This window comes from Netta rufina, assembly GCF_964035555.1.
Source record: "Netta rufina genome assembly, chromosome: 18".
NCBI classification, from domain to species: Eukaryota; Metazoa; Chordata; class Aves; order Anseriformes; family Anatidae; genus Netta; species Netta rufina.
This window is the reverse complement of record NC_140142.1, coordinates 5,275,976-5,296,073: the sequence shown is the minus strand read 5'-3', so window position 1 is coordinate 5,296,073 and position 20,098 is coordinate 5,275,976. Positions and strand designations below refer to the sequence as shown.

The 20,098-nt window shown below is 51.3% G+C and overlaps 2 protein-coding genes across 2 annotated transcripts; one reads left to right on the top strand and one right to left on the bottom strand.

The window, feature by feature from the left end:
* Positions 1 to 2,735: 2,735 nt before the first annotated feature.
* Positions 2,736 to 3,728, top strand: LOC311216341 (olfactory receptor 14C36-like; the record flags this gene model as incomplete). Its single annotated transcript, XM_084297886.1, has 1 exon — positions 2,736 to 3,728. The coding sequence occupies one exon, from the start codon at positions 2,736 to 2,738 to the stop codon at positions 3,726 to 3,728; it is 993 nt and encodes a 330-aa protein (XP_084154012.1).
* Positions 3,729 to 15,944: 12,216 nt separating this feature from the next.
* Positions 15,945 to 16,859, bottom strand: LOC311216340 (olfactory receptor 14C36-like; the record flags this gene model as incomplete). The annotated part of the gene is made up of 1 exon (XM_084297885.1): positions 15,945 to 16,859. One exon carries the CDS (start codon positions 16,857 to 16,859, stop codon positions 15,945 to 15,947), a length of 915 nt encoding a protein of 304 aa, XP_084154011.1.
* Positions 16,860 to 20,098: the final 3,239 nt, after the last annotated feature.

Sequence of the window (20,098 nt, the reverse complement as noted above, 5' to 3'; positions counted from 1 at the left end):
TGGGTTGGGATGCCTACTTCAGGAGTGGTTTCCACCCTGACGGAGCTTACTTTGGCAGTAGGAAAGAGCAGGAGAAAAAAACTGCCACGAAGCATGCCCTGGAATGTTGGCACTGGCCATGAGGAGGAAGAAATGTCCAGGGGAAAAAGCTGGTCTTGCTGCTGGAGACTTAGGCAAAGAAGGAATTAAGTACCTCAGCCTTCACCTCCTTTCTTGTCACCAGGTTGCCCCCCACATCCAATAAAGGATGATGATTCTCCTTAATCCTCCTTTATTTGGAGTTTATATATAAATAGTTTTTGTTTCTTTGACATAAATATACACATGGAGTTCCAGCTGAGCTTTGGCCCTTCTAATTTTCACCTGCACAGCCCCATAACGTTCAGGACACAGCTTCAGACAAACTGAAAGCATGCATGAGAAGGAAGCATGGAAGACATGGAACCTGGCAGCCTTCCATATCCTGTGCTTCTGTGACTCTGCGCTTCAATTCCATTCAGCTGGTTACTCCTGTGTTATCCAAACTTTTCTGAAACTCCTGCTGCTGTTGTCTTGTCAGAGACAACACAATCACAGAAAGGTTGAACCATTTGTGTACAGACATTAACAGCTGAGAGAATGAAACATCAGTGCGGTGCATACAAGCAGTGGTGCCTGCTCACCAGGAACCAGGCCAGCTTCCTACAGAGCTGCCTTATGAGGACCATGGCCACCAAGAAGATCTGAGTTATCATACTCAGCTCAGCCCTGGTGTTACACCACACGGACAAGTGCCTACAACTAGCTGGTAAAGAGGTGAAGGTCTGGGAGTCCCTAGGACAGCCTGGTGTGGAGAGGAGCAAGGGTTCTACCAAGGCTGAAAGTCCCAACACTGAGGCCTGACTGAAACTCACTGCCACAGAGGCCTGTGAAGAGACATCTTGATAATGAGCACAAGGTCCTCATTAGCTCTGTGCATGCACCCATGACCCAGGCAGGGGTCGTACCATTCTCCTGCACTTGGCCATGTACATCCCCATCTCCTACTGCCCCACAAAGAGCTCTGAGCAAGGTGTGAAGGGAAAGGATCTCCCTTCCCAGGGGACAGGGGTCAAGGCCTGGCTCTTGTGCTTGCTGACACACATCCAGTTTCTCCACACATCAGTGTCACCTTCACATTGCCTTTGTCTCCTTGTCCTCACTGCCTCCAGGGTTCTGCTCTAACGAGCTCCAAGGGAGGCTGTGTCAGTGCTGGCCCTCAGGGGGACACTGCAGGAAACTTGCCTCTGACTTGGCCTTCTGGAGAGCTGTCTTCAATTGTCTCTGAGTGCCTGAGGTTCGTGGGCTCATCAGCAAAGCCCCCAGAGGGGTGATTGCAGTGCCTTGGGCTGGTGCTGTGCTGCTGAGCTGGGCCGGGCTCGTGGGACAGAGAGAGCTCGTGGCAAGAGGGCCCTGGTGTAGAGAGACAGCTGTGCCCAGGAGCAGCTCCTCTGCACAGCGCAGTAGGAAAGAGACACAGAGGCACAGACACAGAGAGAAGAAAAGGAGAGAGGGCTTGGAGGCAGTTGGCAGTGGGAAGATGCTGAGAGCTGCCTGCAGGAGAAACCTGCACAGCCCTTGACAAGGTAAGTGCCTGGCTGCAGGGCCATGCAGCTGCAGGTCCTGGAAGGGTCTCCCCGTGCTGGGTCTTGTTTCTGGGAGGGCAGTGGGCAATGCAGTAGGCTTTGAGAGTCCTGCTGGGTTGCAGTGCAAGGTGGGAAAGTCTGGCAGAAGCCCCTTGGAGTGCCCTAAGGCAGGTGCCCCTGGGAAGCCCAGAACACCCTGCCCTGGCTGGCCATGCCAGGCTCTCTGTCAGCTGCCCCGTAGCTCCTGCAGCCATGGAGGTGCCCCTTGGCAGGGCCCTGTTGGTGGCAGGGTGCTGCAGGACAGCGCTGAGCACAGCCGTGTGGGATGGGGTCTGTGGGCACGGACAGGGGAAAAGAAGAGGTGGGCGCAGAGCAGCAGCTCCCGGCAGGGACAGCTGCAGGAAGCACAGAAGAGCAGGCGGCCAGAAGGAGCTGTTGGCAGAAACGCCATGGCAGGGGGGATTCGGGCACCTTGCGGCCGTGCCCTGCAGTGCAGACGCCTTCCCCTGGAGCAGCCCCTCCCTGGCCTCCTCTCCCCCTGCAGCCCATGGGCTGTGGGGCAGGTGGGGGTAGAAGAGAAGGTAGAGCTCAGACAGGGATGCTTCCAAGCTCTGTCTGTGTGAGAACTTCACCTCAGGTGAGGTTTCTGTCCAGCTGCACTTGGACTGGGGCTTCTCTGCTCTCAGTTCTTTACAGTTTCTTCTCAGGGAAACACCTGAGTTGGATGGTCCTGTGGCTCAAAGATAGGAAATACAGGGCAGATTAGAACACGACTTGTGGGCAGTGGCCTGTGTAACTCTGCATTCAGATGAGTTGTTTGAAATAACACTGAAAAGCTCATTAATCTGACCAGAGAACTGAACTTGAGCTTCCCCCATGTTCCTGTTTCCTTCCTGCTGTATAGCAGAGAGGACTCCTCTGCAGCCTACAGCAGCCCCTGCTCCCAGTGCCACTCTCAGCCAGCACCAGACACAGCTCAAGCAGGAGAGATGCCAAAAGATTTTTGTGCAAAGAGAGAGGCTCAGGTTACAGGGTGCTTTAAGAGACACAATAGGTTTTCCTCAGAGAACTCTGTTTTAACATTCTTCTGCATTTTGCTCTTTACCAGGAAAGCATGTGTATGGACAGCAAATGCCCAACATCAGCTCCGTGAGTGAGTTCCTCCTGCTGGCATTCGCAGACACGCGTGAGCTGCAGCTCCTGCACTTCGCGCTCTTCCTGGGCATCTACCTGGCTGCCCTCCTGGGCAACGGCCTCATCCTCAGCGCCGTAGCCTGCCACCACCACCTCCACACCCCCATGTACTTCTTCCTGCTCAACCTTGCCCTTCTTGACCTGGGCTGCATCTCCACCACTCTGCCCAAAGCCATGGCCAATGCCCTCTGGGACACCAGGGCCATCTCCTATCAAGGATGTGCTGCTCAAGTTCTCTTTTTTGTCTTCTTCTTTGGCTCAGAGTTTTCCCTTCTCACCGTCATGGCCTACGACCGCTACGTTGCCATCTGCAAGCCCCTGCACTATGGGAGCCTCCTGAGCAGCAGAGCTTGTGCCCAGATGGCAGCAGCTGCCTGGGGCAGTGGCTTTCTCAATGCTGTCCTGCACACGGCCAACACATTTTCCCTTCCCCTCTGCCAAGGCAACTCTGTTGACCAATTCTTTTGTCAAATTCCCCAGATCATCAAGCTCTCCTGCTCAGATGCCTACCTCAGGGAAGTCGGGGCACTTTTGTTTAGTATTTCTTTAGTCCTTGGTTGTTTTGGTTTCATTGTTTTCTCCTACATGCAGATCTTCAGGGCAGTGCTGAGGATACCCTCTGAGCAGGGCCGGCACAAAGCCTTTTCCACGTGCCTCCCTCACCTGGCCGTGGTCTCCCTGTTTGTCAGCACTGCCATATTTGCCTACCTGAAGCCCTCCTCCATCTCTTCCCCATCCCTGGACATGGTGATGGCTGTTCTATACTCAGTGTTGCCTCCAGCAGTGAATCCCCTCATTTACAGCATGAGGAACCAGGAGCTCAAACATGCAGTGAGGAAACTATTTTATACCTCTTCCTTCAGCATTAATAATGTGCGTAAAATGGTAATAGGATTTCTGCAAACAAACACTCTTAGTGCAAATTCTTGAAAGTAATTTTCTTTATTATTATTTCCTATAATTGGTTGCTTTGATTTAATGTTATTCTAAGCCTCCTAATTATTATTTTATTATTATTATTATGAAGTCAATAATTTCAAATAACTTTACAATCATTATTCTTGTTTAAATAAAGACAATAAAGAAACTGGGACAATTTCATTAGTCTCTACTGCAGTCTCTTCCCATCGCCAGTGCCTCCAGCAGTGAACCCACTCATCTAAAACATGAGGAACCTGGAACTAACGGTTGCAGTGAGGACACTGATTGAATACATATTCTTCAGCTTCGTTGACTATAACAATAAGCTTATAATCAGAAACACCTATTTTTTGAAAACTTTAAGATACATTTTTTTTTCTTTTTATTTGTCTGTGTTGTTATTTTCACTAGCTATTGTTTCAGATATAAATAATATTAATCTTAACCTCCTACTTGTTAAAGATTTACCTATAGAACCAGGCTTCCTGTGTACATAAACACAATAAAGAATCCAGAAGAAATTCATTGGTCTGAGCTGCCATCTCTTCCTATCCCCTCAGGAGCTGGGGGAGCACTTGTTGGGGCACTTGTGTTTTAGTATTTCTTTAGCCTTTGGTTCTTTTGTTTTCATTGTGCTGTCCTATGTGCAAATCTTCAGGGCAGTGCTGAGGATACCCTCTGAACAGGGCCGACACAAAGCCTTTTCCACGTGCCTCCCTCACCTGGCCATGGTCTTCCTCTTTCTCAGCACTTCCACGTTTGCCTACCTGAAGCCTGCTTCCATCTCTTCCCCATCTCTGGACTTGGTGGTGTCACTTTTGTACTCAGTGGCACCTCCAGCAGTGAACCCCCTCATCTACAGCATGAGGAACCAGGAGCTCAAGGTTGCAGTGAGGAAACTGTTTCTATATGTGCTTCTTAAGCATCAGTGCTGTTAACATTATTGTTATTTGTATCATATCATTTTTTGTACTTAGTATTATTATCATATTGTAATAACAATAATAATCCTTTAAATGCTACCATTCTATTTTAAGTAACTGACGAGAGATTTTCATTTCATTTTTCATTTTTATTATTTTCATAACTTTTGACATTGTTTTAATTTATTAAGTAATTTATTTACTTCGACTATGTCTTCTAATCAACCTATTGAACTAGGCTTCCTCTGTAAGTACAGACAATAAAGAAGACAGCATAAATTCATTGGACTCAGTATCCGTCTCTTCCCATCTCCTCTGGAGCTGGGGGAGCAGCCCCAGCACGCAGGAGGGGCTCAGGGCCAAGAGGCTCACCGCCCACTGGGCTCTGCCTCTCTGCTGCCTTCGGGTTGGGGCTGCTGCTTCCCTGGAGCCATGGCCATGGCCAGCAGCAGGACGTGGTCTTGTCACTGCTACTCCCTTTGGCTTCCTCATTGTTCTCTTGTGCTTTCACATTCAACTAAGTCTTCAGATCTCATGTATCTTGCTGTCTGTACAGTGGCATCTCTTTCATTGCACAGCTCTTCCAAAGCTGGTGGAAGGAATATACCCAAGGAACTGCTGCATGAACGGACCTCTTGCTTTTCTGGCCTTCACTGTGGATCAGAATTTCAGAGTGCTCAGTGTAGTGCTGGACTGGGAGCTCCCTTCTTGGCTGGCCATGGCTCAGCAAACAATAACTGGCCTTGACTGGCCTGGAACTGTCCCGGTTGTGCTTAGTCTGATGGCAAATAACATGCTGGAGAGGAATGTGGAGCTGCTCTGTGGCTGGGCCAGGCCTCTTGTGCTGGCCTGGGGAGCGGGGCTGCCCCTGCGGGGCACAGGCACTGTGTGCTGGGGATCTCCCAGGCAAGAGAGCAGGGCTCCTGCTTCTTCATGGACCTCCATCTCCTGAGCTGGGGCTGGCCCCAGCGCGGGGGCTGTTGGGGAGGCCCAGAGCTGCCTTTGAGGCAGCAGCTGCGGTGCCTTGTGAGGGGCTGGGGCTGTGGTGGCCATGCCCAGAGCCCTGCAGGAGCCTGCAGTAGGCACTGCCCTGGGGCCAACCCAGCCTGGGCTGCTGGGCTGCACTGGGCTGGGCTGGGCTGTACTGGGGAGAGGGAAGGGAGGAGGGGAGAGGTGGGCAGTGGCTGGGCTGGGCTGGGCAGTGCCCGGCAGAGGGCAACAGCAGCGTCAGAGAGCAGTGGCAGCATGCAGGGGAGGTCTCCCAGCAGGGCTTGGTGCTGCAGAGCCAGGGCTGCGTGAAGGGAGCCCAGAGCTGCAGGGGCAGGGGAGAGGAAGCCACTCTGGGCCCTTGCTGGCTTGGGCAGAGCAGGAAGGGGGCCCAGGGCATTCGTCCCCTCCCTGCAGCCTGCCAGCACATCTGCCGAGGGCCAGGGTGGCTGCTGCAGGGGCAGGGAGCTCAGCATGGCCCTTGCAGCCCCCTGCCCTGGGCCTGCCTCTGCCCTTGGCCTCAGCCCCGGCCTTGTCTGTGCTGGCAGGAGCGCTCTTGGCGTGCGCTTCCTGGCCTCCCCTCGCCTGCGCACAGCTGCTGCCCATTGCGGCTGCTGCCACAAACGTGTCCTCACAAGCAGCACCACCCCTTGGGCTGCTTCTGCTGGCCTCCCCCACCCAACTGCCTTGACTCCTTGTCTCTGGTGGGCCCCAACTCCTGCACCGAATTGCATTCCTTGGCTCTCAGTGACCTCTCCCCTGCCATGATGGGACATGCTTTCCAGTGCACCATCTACCAGACACAGCAATGAATACCATGAGCAGGACTAGAGGGGTCCTCCTTCCAGCCAAGGCGGGGGCACAGAGGAAAGGGACAATCAGGTTTACTGGACTAGGTATATTTAATGGCCTGGCACATCAGACCCACAAATGTATGAGGCTCTACTAGACACCAGTGCACAGAGTACCCTAATGCCATCAAGCTGTAAAGAGGTAAAACCCACCTGTATTTCTGGAGTGACAGGGGCAGCCCAAGAGATAACTGCACTGGAGGCTGAAGTGAGTCTAACAGGGAAGGAATGGCAAAAGCACCTGTTATAAATGAAGTCTTACTCAATCTGAATTTAGTAATATTTATAAAAGGCAAGTAAACAGTGCTGGGTGTCTGGGGAGTCTATGCTCTACCAAGATGCACACACGAAGATCGAACTTTCTAAACGTACAGAACATTGCTTTTATATATGCCTATACATATGTACAATCAGAAATGGTAACAAGCAATCCTTTGAGTCTATTACTGTTGAAGTCCATGAATGGGGGAGCATAGTTGGAGTTGGTAATCCTGGTTGAAGCGCTCCCATATCGTCCATGACTTAACAGTCTCCATTTTCCACTCTTTTTCTTGATTACAAACACCGGAGATTTCCAGGGCTAGTTGTGGGAACAACATATCTTGCAAGGAACTCGGCCTTCAGGTTTATGTATCCTATTCTTCCCAGATCGAAGAAAAACATATCCATCTCCTCTTCAAGGCCAATAGGGCCTGGGTCAAAAGGCATGTCACCAGGGGGCATAACAGCAAAGGCCTGCGATGGCAGTAGTGGTGGGGGCAGGGGCGATGGTGTAGTAGAAGGATCGGTGGACGAGCCCGCAGCTCCCTCACTGTCTGGCAAACCACACGTGTCTGACTGTGGTCCCACATGGCTCTTTAAGGCCTCAGAGACTGCTTGCCAGGTGCCGAGCAGTCCCACCGCAATCTTGTCGTTTTTAGTTGCAGAGTCCCACACCTTGACCTCAATTTGTTCCCATATTTCAGGCTCATAAACTGTCTGATTGTTAAGAAGGAGAATAAGCTGTAAGGTTACCAGGACAGTCTTTGTTCCTAAGGACGTATGATTCCCCATAATGCACAGCTGCTTACCAGTGAGAGGCAGTTGTGTGCACAGGTCCGCTTGTCTCAGCTCGAGCTTCTCTCCAGCTCCAGTGCACCTATATCCAGCGACTTTCTGTACGAGCTTCTCTGAGCAGTTTGCTGAGTCTGGCCGAACCTATCTTCATGAGGCAATCAAAGTGCCTGTTCCCGTCCTGGTCTCCATTCTGCCAGCCCGTTCCTCTTCACTTCTTTTTCCTGCTTCTTTATTGATGTAACTTCATCGTGCTGCCTTTTTTTAACTTGAGGGCAGGCTCCCCTCTTATACCCTTCACCCCACAGCAGTTCTTTTCAAAACAACTTTTCATTGGTCAAGCAACTTTGAATGTAACAACTACAGCAAACACCCAGAAACATCCATGCCTTAACGGCTGGAGAACAAGAAAATGGAGACTTCATGGAGTCTCCTGAATCACCCTTCTTTGTTCCCTCTAAATTCTTTTATATTCCTGATGGCCTCATCGTTAAGAATCTAATGTTATCTCAACCACAGGGCTTTCCAACCTCCATGGTCACATTCCCAAATATCCCCCTTCTTTATTAATATCAACCATTTTCTCAACATGAATTACCACTCCATATATAACAGCTACAACCCGAAGGCAGCAGAGAGGCAGAGCCCAGCGGGCAGTGAGGGGCAGCCCCAAGGGCCACCGGGGATGCTCCTGCATGTGTCAGCTGGGCTCTTGACCCTGAGCCCCTCCTGCGTGCTGGGGCTGCTCCCCCAGCTCCAGAGGAGATGGGAAGAGACGGATACTGAGTCCAATGAATTTATGCTGTCTTCTTTATTGTCTGTACTTACAGAGGAAGCCTAGTTCAATAGGTTGATTAGAAGACATAGTCGAAGTAAATAAATTACTTAATAAATTAAAACAATGTCAAAAGTTATGAAAATAATAAAAATGAAAAATGAAATGAAAATCTCTCGTCAGTTACTTAAAATAGAATGGTAGCATTTAAAGGATTATTATTGTTATTACAATATGATAATAATACTAAGTACAAAAAATGATATGATAAAAATAACAATAATGTTAACAGCACTGATGCTTAAGAAGCACATATAGAAACAGTTTCCTCACTGCAACCTTGAGCTCCTGGTTCCTCATGCTGTAGATGAGGGGGTTCACTGCTGGAGGTGCCACTGAGTACAAAAGTGACACCACCAAGTCCAGAGATGGGGAAGAGATGGAAGCAGGCTTCAGGTAGGCAAACACGGAAGTGCTGAGAAAGAGGAAGGCCATGGCCAGGTGAGGGAGGCACGTGGAAAAGGCTTTGTGTCAGCCCTGTTCAGAGGGCATCCTCAGCACTGCCCTGAAGATTTGCACATAGGACAACACAATGAAAACAAAACAACCAAATGCTGAAGAAAAACTGAACAAAAGTGCCCCAATTTCCCTGAGGTAGGCATCTGAGCAGGAGAGCTTGAGGATCTGAGCAATCTCACAGAAGAACTGGTACACAGCATTGCCTTTGCAAAAGGGCAGGGAAAATGTGCTGGCCGTGTGCAGGACAGCATTGAGAAAGCCACTGCCCCAGGCAGCTGCTGCCATGTGGGCACAAGCTCTGCTGCCCAGGAGGCTCCCGTAGTGCAGGGGCTTGCAGATGGCAACGTAGCGGTCGTAGGCCATGACGGTGAGAAGGGAAAACTCTGAGCCAAAGAAGAAGGCAAAAAAGAGAACTTGAGCAGCACAGCCTTGATAGGAGATGGCCCTGGTGTCCCAGAGGGCATTGGCCATGGCTTTGGGCAGAGTGGTGGAGATGCAGCCCAGGTCGAGGAGGGCGAGGTTGAGGAGGAAGAAGTACATGGGGGTGTGGAGGCGGTGGTGGTAGGCTACAGCACTGAGGATGAGGCTGGTGCCCAGGAGGGCAGCCAGGTAGATGCCCAGGAAGAGCGCGAAGTGCAGGAGCTGCAGCTCGCATATGTCTGTGACTGCCAGCAGGAGGAACTCGCTCACAGAGCTGATGTTGGACATTTGCTGGTTCTGGTCATGGGGTCCTGTCCAAAGAGGAAAAGCACAGTAAGAAAATACAACAGAGTTATCTGACAAGGACTAATTCAAGCACACATTTGGCAAGTCCCTTTCAGGAGTTCTGCCCAGTTCTTCCTGAGGGTGTCCCTAGGAGCAGAGGACTCTGTTTTGGTAATGCAGGAGTAATTCTTCTCTACAGCAACAGCTAAAGAGGAACATAGAGTAATCCCAGTTTTATTTCACTCTTGATATCATGTGATTATCCGCGTTTTTGCTCCCAATTCACCTGAAAGAAATCAGGGCTGTGGAATTTTCTTTTTTGTGTATTTTCTTTCCTGCTGCACTCCAGGTGAAACCTTGTGGTTCCTCATAGAGAAAGGGATATTCCCCTTTGTGCAATGTGTCCTTCAGAGGAGAGAGACAGCGTGTCCAAGGTGGGTCTCTTCTGCTGGCATGTCTTTGAGATGCAGGACAACTACATGTACATGTTCACCTGAAAATAACCAGGACACTGCTGAGAGCAGAGCAATCCAGGTTCAAAGAGCCCATCTCCGCACCCCTCACCCTGTCCCTGTACTCCCCTTCCCCCAAGCACACCGAGGGCTCACTCCATGGGCATGTGAAACCCCCATCCCCAGCCAGCCTGGGAACAAGACCAGCAGCAACACAGCCAGCTGGAGAAGCCAGGAGGAATGCCAGCGTGCTGCTGCCAGGGGAGGCAAGGCCAGGGTGGGACAGACGGACACTCAGCAGACCCTCCTGTGCTGCAGCTCTGCCTGCAGACGAGGCAGCTCCTGCTGGGGACACTGGGGGATTGAGGACAGAGGCCAGACTGGTGGGAGAGGAGAGCAGGGGGTGTCCCAGGGAAGGCGCCTGCCCTGCAGGGGATGGCAGGGAGGTGCCTGAGCCTTCCCTAACACAGCATTTCTGGCAGCAGCTCCCTCTCACCACCTGCCCTGTTCATATTTCTACTGCCTTCCTATGTCCCTGCTGGAAAAAGGATCTCTGTCCCCATGTATCTTCCATGTCCTTGCTCACAGACCCCATCCCACAAGCTGTGTGCTTCCTGAGTACAGGACATCACAGGGGTTGCAGCTCCTGAAGATCTGATAAGTCCTGAGGAAACAAACGTTGTTTTTTCAGTCTTTAGGCTGAGGTGCCTGAAGGGATTTGATCACGTTAATTGCTGCCATATTGATCTCTCCCTGCAATACTCTTGGAGTCTCAGTCTCCTGTACAATCCAGACAATTCATTGTCATGAAACCAGCCTCCCCTCCACACCAAGAATCTGAAAGCACAGAATCCAAGCAAGTCTTCCATTTCAGATAAACAAAGCCTCAGTCTTCCTGCTAAAATGCCCCCTCAACAATACCATTCTCTAAAACGTCTTCTATGCCACATTACAGGTAGAATAAGACCCACCCTGACAGATGCTATCAGCCATCGGATGTGCCAGCTGTAGAAGACCCCTCTGGAAACCCCACCTGCATGGCCCTGCTGCCAGAGCCTCACGGTGTCAAGAGCCTGCAGATGTGTCCTGCCACACGCTGCCCTCTGTTGTTGCGCTCCTCAGTGCCTCCAAGCCCTCTCTCCTTCTCTCCTCTCTGTGTGCCAGCTGCGGTCAGAGCCCCCAGCCCTGCTGCGCTGTGCAGAGGAGCTGCTCCTGGGCACAGCTGTCTCTCTGCACCACGGCCCTCTTGCCACGAGCTCTCTCTGTCCCACGAGCCCGGCCCAGCTCAGCAGCACAGCACCAGCCCAAGGCACTGCAATCACCCCTCTGGGGGCTTTGCTGATGAGCCCACGAACCTCAGGCACTCAGAGACAATTGAAGACATCTCTGCAGAAGGCCAAGTCAGAGGCAAGTTTCCTGCAGTGTCCCCCTGAAGGCCAGCACTGACACAGCCTCCCTTGGAGCTCGTTAGAGCAGAACCCTGGAGGCAGTGAGGACAAGGAGACAAAGGCAATGTGAAGGTGACACTTAAGTGTACCTAAAGTGGATTTGTTTCACTAAGTACCAGGGTACAGACAATAATGAATGATTTAAAATTTGAAAATACAGAAAAGGAAGATAAAATAGTAATTAACATTAACAATAACAATAGCAATAACAATAACAATAATAATACGTACAAGGCAAGTGATGCACCATGCAATTGCTGAGAAGCCCCTCACCGATGCTCAACCTGTCCATGAGCTTTGGCCCCACTGACCCTGGCCAGCCGGCATCGGGATCTCTTGTGCATGTCCCTTGACCTTAATTTCTTTTCATGAAAAATTAGCTTTCAGAGGAAGTTGGAGTATTTTCTTTCCTTTCTCAAACACTCCTTCTGCTGTGTCACCCCACCCAGTGATGCCATCGATGCCATCGGTGCTCAGGAGCTTCCTCCTCTTCCAGGGCAGTCTGAATCATGCTGCTGGCATGGCAGCACTTAGCATTGTGTGACTTCATTCAGGCCACGATAGGCCTCTGTTAGTGCACTTGGTTGGTGCTATACTGACTCAGAGGCACGGCTGTGGTAGGGATTGGCACCAGCTGTCCTTCAGCCCTCATCAACCCCACAACAGTATAATGTCCTCTGTCTCCAAGGCAGCTATGCCAAAAGCCCACCGATACCCTTTTGGGTCCCTGAAATATCTATCCTCTCCTGAAGCAGTCTCTTCCAAGGATGCACAGAGTCTCTGGGCCAGTGCCAATAATGTTTTTGCCACTCCTTCCCACTTAGACACACTTCAGCCTCCAGTACAGTTCAGAGTTGGGATCCCCCTGTCGCTGCAGACATACAAATGGGTTCGACCCTCTTAGCTTGATGGCATTAGGGTTCACTGTGCAGTGGTGCCCACTAGCTCCTGATACTTCTGTGGGTCTGATGTGCAAGCTCATCGAATCCACACAGTCCAATAAACCCGACTGTCCCCTTCCTCCCCCTGGCTGGAGGCACAGCCCCTCTAGTCCTGCTCATAGTATTCAGTACTGTGTCTGCAGGACAGCCCGCTGGAAATTGGAGCAGCAGTTCTCTAAGAACCCCTTTTAGTGATTGTTTTTCCTTGCCACTCACATACCCATGCCTCAAGGCTGGAGGTAAATTTTCCATCCCACTTTCTCATGTGCTCTCCATGGTCACACAGGTAAAACCACAGGGTGGCACATGGTGTGTACCCACCATATCTCCTTTCTTGCCCTCTAATTCCAGGGAGGGGCCCCATTTCTCCCAGCACCAGAGCAGCATAGGGATAGGGATCGCGTGATTACTGATGCTCTTATAACTTCTTTCTCTTCGTCCTCCTACTCATATGATAGCCCAGCTTTTCTGAAGACTGCCTCATCCTCAGACTAACTGACTTTCACATCCATTGTTTTTTCTTGCATATAGGAGCAAGTGATACAGACAGAGCTTGGTTTTCTGGCTCAGACACAGGGCCCAGAAAAAGAGCTGGAGTTGCTGCAGGGCATTTTGCAGATGCTGTAGTAGCTGCAGGGTCTGTCAGAGGGGTTGGAGTGACTGCAGGGCTTTTCACAGAGGTTGGAGTGGCATTGATTGTGGCTCTGCAAGCACAGGCCAAGACCCAGCACACTGCAGTGGCATGTGTCTCTTTGGAAATGCCAGGGTGATAACACCTCCTTTTCAAGCATTTAACCATTTTTTTTTAGGATTCTGCATTTGCTCGGGGTGAAGTTCCAAAGTTCTGGAGGTGCTGACTGCTGTAGGTGCCTGCCCAGATCCTCCCTCACTCCCTGCCACTCCAAACTCTCCTGCCACCAGACAGAAATCTGAATGGTATTCTTAAGTAGTCCTGAAACACATTCAGGAGACATAACAATAGGAGCGTGCTGGTTTGACCATCCCAAGGATATTCAAAACTTTGAAGAGCCAGTGTAAATATTCTTGAGGAGAAGGGTGAGGTGAAAGAGAAAGGGAGAGTGAACAAGTGGGGAAAAGTGTCCTCCCCTTGTTTCCCCATGGCTTGGTTTCCTGAGGAGAAAAGGTCCAGAGTGTAATTCTTAACAGTTTCTGAGAGACAGCTCCCAAGGTATGGAGCCACTTGTCACTCTCCCTTTCTCCTTCACCTCCCCCTTCTCCTCCAGGCTAGTTACACCAGCTCTTCAGATTTTTGAATATCCTCGGGATGATCAAACCGACATGTTCATATTGTTATGTCTCCTGCATGTGTTTCAACTTTTGTTTAATGTCAAACGACCACTTAAGCATGCCATCCAGAGATCTGTCTGGTGACAGGAGAGTGAGGAGTGGCAGGGAGTGTGGGAGGATCTGGGCAGGCACCTAGAACAGTGGGCACCTCCAGTGCTTTGGAACTTAACCTCTGAGCAAATGCAGAATGCTAAAAAAAAAAAAAAAAAAAAAAAAAAGGTAAATGCTGGAAAAAGTTGTGTCATGAGTCCAGAAATTTGAAAGAGACACATACCACTGCAATGTGCTGGGCCTTGCTCTATGCTTAACAAGCCACAGCCACTTTAGTTACCCCGGCTGGAAGGAGGCAATTTCCCAAACAAGCCAAGCTCATGGGTACCACCACAGCCACTTGAAGTGACATGCTTTTGATTCTTTCAGCCTGAACTTGCCACAGATGTTTCATGGATGGTCATGTGTCTGCTAGGAATCAGGCAGGATTTCTCACTTTTCAAATGACAATTTCAACTTTGTGTCAGTCCCAGGAAAGCCCCATTTTGTCTTTGAAGGGGTTTGACGTGCTGGGCACAGATGCAGTTACGGGGATAAAGACCACTGCTGGCAGTGGCATTGTGTTTCAAAGGCTGGGCTACATCCATCTGGAAACACCTGTGAGCTTGAAGATGATAGAATCTCCTGTGGTGAGGTGCCACTACTGCAGGGGGAGAGGGGAAGGAGTGTAAGACATGTGGGACCTCCAGACAGAGTGGTGAGTGCAGAGCAGTAAGTGTGTTCTGGGCATTAAGAAGGCCTGAAAGAGCATAGCATGGCCTTGCTGAAGGTGAGGACCTTGAGGTTTGATGTGAGGGTAGCAGGGGAAAGAGGATGTGGAGTTCAGTTCTGGGACAGAGGGACAGAGGAATTCTGTCTTCTGGCAAAGACAGAAGCAGGTTTGGGTCCAGGACATCCTAGGTGACTGAGGATTATTAACAGGACTTAAAAGAAGCTAGAAGAGTTTGCAGGGATCTCCCAGGCTTTGGCAAAAACCCAGGCAACCACAGCTTTGAGTTAGAAAGAACAGGCAGGGATGTCATAGAAACATTGAGTGGCTGGGGTTGGAAGTGACCTTAAAAATCCTCTAGTTCTGACTCCCTGCCATGGGCAGGGATGCCACCCACTAGATCAGGTTGCCCTGAGCCTCTTCTAACCTGGTCTCAAACACCTCCGGGGATGGGTATAGTGGGTTTACGTGGCAATGTTACCTGGGGGGCTGCAGGGGTGGCTTCTGTGAGAAGAATCCAGATGCCCCATGTGAGATAAGGGCTGGTTTCAGCCAGCTCCAAGGGGACCTGCTCCTGAGAGCCAAGCCAATAAACGATGTTGTTTGAGCCTTTGTGAGGGCAGATTTAAGAAAGGGGAAAACAAACAAACAAACAAAAAATGCTGCTCAACAGCAGCTAGGAGAGCGACGAGTAAGAAACAGCCTTTCAGACACCAAGGTCAGTGCAGCAGGAGGGCAGGAGGTGCTCCAGGCACGCAGCAGCAGTTCTGCTGTGGCCTGTGGAGAGGCCTCTCGTGGAGCAGGTGGACGTGGCCTGGAGGAGGCTGCAGCCCATGGAGAACCCCCGCAGGAGCAAGCCCTGGACCCAAGCTGCAGCCCGTGGAAAGGAGCCCACATGGAGCAGGGGGTCTGAGGGGATCTGCCGCCTGTGGGGTACCCATGCCGGAGCAGTTTGCTTCTGGGGGATGGACCCTGTGGTACGGAGACATGTGGGAGCAGTTCCTGAAGAGCTGCTGCCTGTGGGCAGCCCCCGTGGGCTCAGTTTGGGAAGGACAGCATCCTGTTGGAGGGACCCCACATGGAGCAGAGGCAGAGAGTGATTGTGAAGGAACATCGGAGACGAAGTGCTACAGACTGACCGCAACCACTATTGGCCATTCCCCCGCAATGCTCGAGGGAAGGAGGTGGAAGAAGGTGGATAGGGGGAAGTTGTTTTTATTTTGTTTTCTTTGATTCTCAATCCTATAGCTTGCTAGTAATAGGCAGTAAATTTAACTAATTTCCCTACGCTGAGTCTGTTTTTCCCTTGATGATAACTGTAAACTAATCTCCTGGTCCTTACCTCAACCCTTGAGCCCTTTTATTCATATTTTCTTCCTGTTTACCATTGAGGAAGGGGATTGGGGAGTCAGATAGCAGTTGTGGTGGAGCTCAGCTGCTCACCTGAGCAAAACAACCAAATGAAGCAGAAGAAGAAGGGCAATGTCATGATTGTGAAACAAATCAAGGCATCAGTTTCCTCAAGACATCCTTGAGCTCCTGGTTCCTCATGCTGTAGATGAGGGGGTTCACTGCTGGAGGCACCACCGAGTAGAGAAATGAAATCACCAGGTCAAGGGATGGGGAAGAGATTGAGGGGGGTTTCAGGTGGGCAAACATGATGGTGCTGACAAACAGGGAGACCACGGCCAGGTGAGGGAGGCACATAGAAAAGGCTTTGTGCCGGCCCTGCTCAGAGGGCATCCTCAGCACTGCCCTGAAGATCTGAACATAGGACACCACAATGAAAACAAAACATCCAGTGGTTAAAGAGGCACTAAACATGAGAAGCTGACCTTCCCTGAAGTGGACAGCTGAGCAGGAGAGCTTGAGGATGTGGGGGATCTCACAGAAGAACTGCTCCACAGCATTGCCGTGGCAGAGGGGCAGGGAAAATGTACTGGCCGTGTGTAGGACAGCATGGAGAAAGCCACTGCCCCAGGCAGCTGCTGCCATCTGGGCACAAGCTCTGCTGCCCACGAGGCTCCCGTAGTGTAGGGGCTTGCAGATGGCAACATGGCGGTCGTAGGCCATGATGGTGAGAAGGGAATACTCCGATGACATCAAAAATACAAAGAGAAAGACCTGTGCAGCACATCCTTGATAGGAGATGGCCCTGGTGTCCCAGAGGGCATTGGCCATGGCTTTGGGCAGAGTGGTGGAGATGGATCCCACGTCGAGGAGGGCGAGGTTGAGGAGGAAGAAGTACATGGGGGTGTGGAGGCGGTGGTGGCAGGCTACGGCGCTGAGGATGAGGCCGTTGCCCAGGAGGGCAGCCAGGTAGATGCCCAGGAAGATCACAAATTGCAGGAGCTGCAGCTCGCGTGTGTCTGCGAATGCCAGCAGCAGGAACTCAGTGATGGTGCTTCTGTTGGACATCTGCTTTTTTCAGGATGTGATCCTGAAAAAAGAAGAGGATGAGAGTAATAAAGTACAAGAAGTGTATCAGAGGGAAACGAATGCTCTTTCTCATTTAAAATCATCACCTATATTGTGACATTTGGCAGATCCCTTTCATGCATCATGATTCATTCTGCCTGACGGTGTCTGTTGGAACAGGGGGCTCTACTGTGGGCAGTTCAGGAGTCAGCCCTGTCCTACAGCAAGAGGTGAAGAGGAACATGGGGAAATGTTGGTTTCACTTCCTTCTTGATCACAAAATGCTTTGCCCCAGTATCGCTCCCAGTTCACCAAACTGCAGAGCAGAGCTGTGGAGCCTTATTTATTGATTGATTGATAGATTGATTGATTGATTTGATTTTTTTGTTTCCTCTGTCCCACCACTCCTGAGGAGTGTTTCCAAGTCACAAACCCTGGCTATTTGTGCTGAACTCAAAGGGAATCCTTGTAGATCATTATCAGAGAAAAAGGGACTGTCACTTTAGTGCACGGTGTTCTCCTTCAGGCCAGTCTGTCCACCAAGTGTGGTTTCAGCTGCACTGTGAGAGCTGCAGGAAAATTCTATTCACATGTTTGACTGAAAAGAACAAAGACCCTGCTGAGAGCAGAGGAATCCAGGCTCACAGTGCCCATCTGCACACCCCTCACCCTGTCCCTCCACCCAAGCACACCAAGGGCCCACGCCATGGGCATGTGAAACCCCCATCCCCAGCCAGCCTGGGAACAAGACCAGCAGCAGCACGGCCAGCTGGAGAAGCCAGGAGGAATGCCAGCGTGCTGCTGCCAGGGGAGGCAAGGCCAGGGAGGGACAGACGGACACTCAGCAGACCCTCCTGTGCTGCAGCTCTGCCTGCAGATAAGGCAGCTCCTTCTGGGGACACCGGGGGCTTGAGGGCAGAGGCTGTGCTGGTGGGAGAGGAGAGCAGGGGGTGTCCCAGGGAAGGCGTCTGCCCTGCGGGGGGTTGCGGGGAGGTGCCTGAGCCCTCCCTCGCACAGCATTTCTGGCAGCAGCTCCCTCTCACTGCCTGCCCATGTCCCTACTTGTTTCTATGTCCCTGCTGGGAGCTGGTTCTGTTGCCCCACATCCCCTCCCTGTCCATGCTCACAGACCCCATCCCACAACCTGTGTGCTTCTTGAGTACAGGACATCAAAGGGGTTGCAGCTCCTGAAGACCTGACAAGCCCTGAGGAGACAACAAACATTGATGTTTCAGTCTTTAGGCTGAGGTGCCTGAAGGGATTTGATCAGGTTAATTGCTGCCATATTGATCTCTCCCTGCAATACTCTTGCAGTCTCAGTCTCCTGTACAATCCAGACAATTCATTGTCATGAACCCTGCCTTCCCTCCACACCAAGAATCTGAAAGCACAGAATCCAAGCAAGTTTTCCATTTCAGATAAACCAAGACTCGGTCTTCCTGTTAAAATGCCCCCTCAGGAATACCATTCTCTAAAACATCTTCTATGCCACATTACATGTAGAACAAGACCCACCCTGACAGATGCTATCAGCCATCGGATGTGCCAGCTGTAGAAGACCCCTCTGGCAACCCCACCTGCATGGCCCTGCTGCCAGAGCCTCACGGTGTCAAGAGCCTGCAGATGTGTCCTGCCACACGCTGCCCTCTGTTGTTGCACTCCTCAGTGCCTCCAAGCCCTCTCTCCTTCTCTCCTCTCTGTGTGCCAGCTGCGGTCAGAGCCCCCAGCCCTGCTGCGCTGTGCAGAGGAGCTGCTCCTGGGCACAGCTGTCTCTCTGCACCACGGCCCTCTTGCCACGAGATCTCTCTGTCCCACGAGCCCGGCCCAGCTCAGCAGCACAGCAGCAGCCCAAGGCACTGCAATCACCCCTCTGGGGGCTTTCCTGATGAGCCCACACCTCAGGCACTCAGAGACAATTGAGGACATCTCTCCAGAAGTCCAAGTCAGAGGCAAGTTTCCTGCAGTGTCTCCGAGGGCCAGCACTGACACAGCCTCCCTTGGAGCTCGTTAGAGCAGAACCCTGGAGGCAGTGAGGACAAGGAGACAAAGGCAGTGTGAAGGTGACACTGATGTGTAGGAAAAGTGGATGTGTGTCAGCAAGCACAAGGGCCAGGCCTTGACCCTCGGCACTTGGGAAGTGAGATCCTTTCCCTTGACAGGTTGCTCAGGTCAGTAGGAGACCCTACCCTGTGGGTCAGTAGGAGATGGGGATGTGCATGGCCAAGTGCAGGAGAATAGTTCGACCCCTGCCTCGTTCATGGGTGGGGGCGAGGAGGCAATGAGGCCCTGGTGTTTTAATGATCAGCTGTCTCCTCCTAGGCCTCAGTGGCAGAGACAGCAGCCATAGCCATGGACACAAAGACTTTGGTCCTGTTGGGACTTTCAGCCTTTCCAGTGTCCTTGCTCTTCGCTGAACCAGTTTGAGCAAGCACCACTGCTCATACAGCATCCCTCATGGAGGGTGTTCACAAGTCTATGGAGCTGGATGGGATATAGCTGAGGGTACTGAGGGAGCTGGCAGAAGTGCTCACCAAGCTGCCTTCCATCATTTATCAACAGTCCTGGCTATCAGAGGTGTTCCCAGTCAGCTGGTGACTAGCAAATGTGATGCTTACCTACAAAGTGGCTGGAAGGAGGATCATGGAACTACAAGCCTGTCAGTCTGAACTCGGTCCTGGGGAAGCTCTTGGAGCAGATTATCTTGAATTCCATCACACAATGCTTCCAGAACAACCAGGTGATCAGGCCCAGTCAGCATGGGTTTGTCAAAGGCAGGTCCCGCTTAGCAAATCAGATCTCAAGGTGTGACAAGGTGATGCTCGCAGTGGATGAGGGAAAGGCTGTGGATGTGCTCTACCTAGGCCGCAGTAAGTCTTTCCATCTTTTCCCACAACATTCTCCAGAGAAACTGGCTGCTCAAGGCTTGGATGGGTGTACGCTTTGTGGGGTTAAAAACTGGCCCAAAGAGTCATGGTAAATGCGAATAAATGCAGATGGAGGCCTGTCCTTAGTGTCCCCCAGGGCCCAGTACTGCGGCCAGGTCTCTTCAATATCTCCATCAATGATGTGGATGTGGGGATCGAGTGCACCCTCAGTAAGTTTGCAGTTGACACCAAGTTTGGAGTGAATGTTGATCTGTTAGGAGGGCTTGTGAGGCCACAACTCAAGTACTGTGCTCAGCTCTGGGGCCCCAATAAGGATGTGTGTCTGTTAGAAGGAGTCCAGAGGAGGGCCATGAG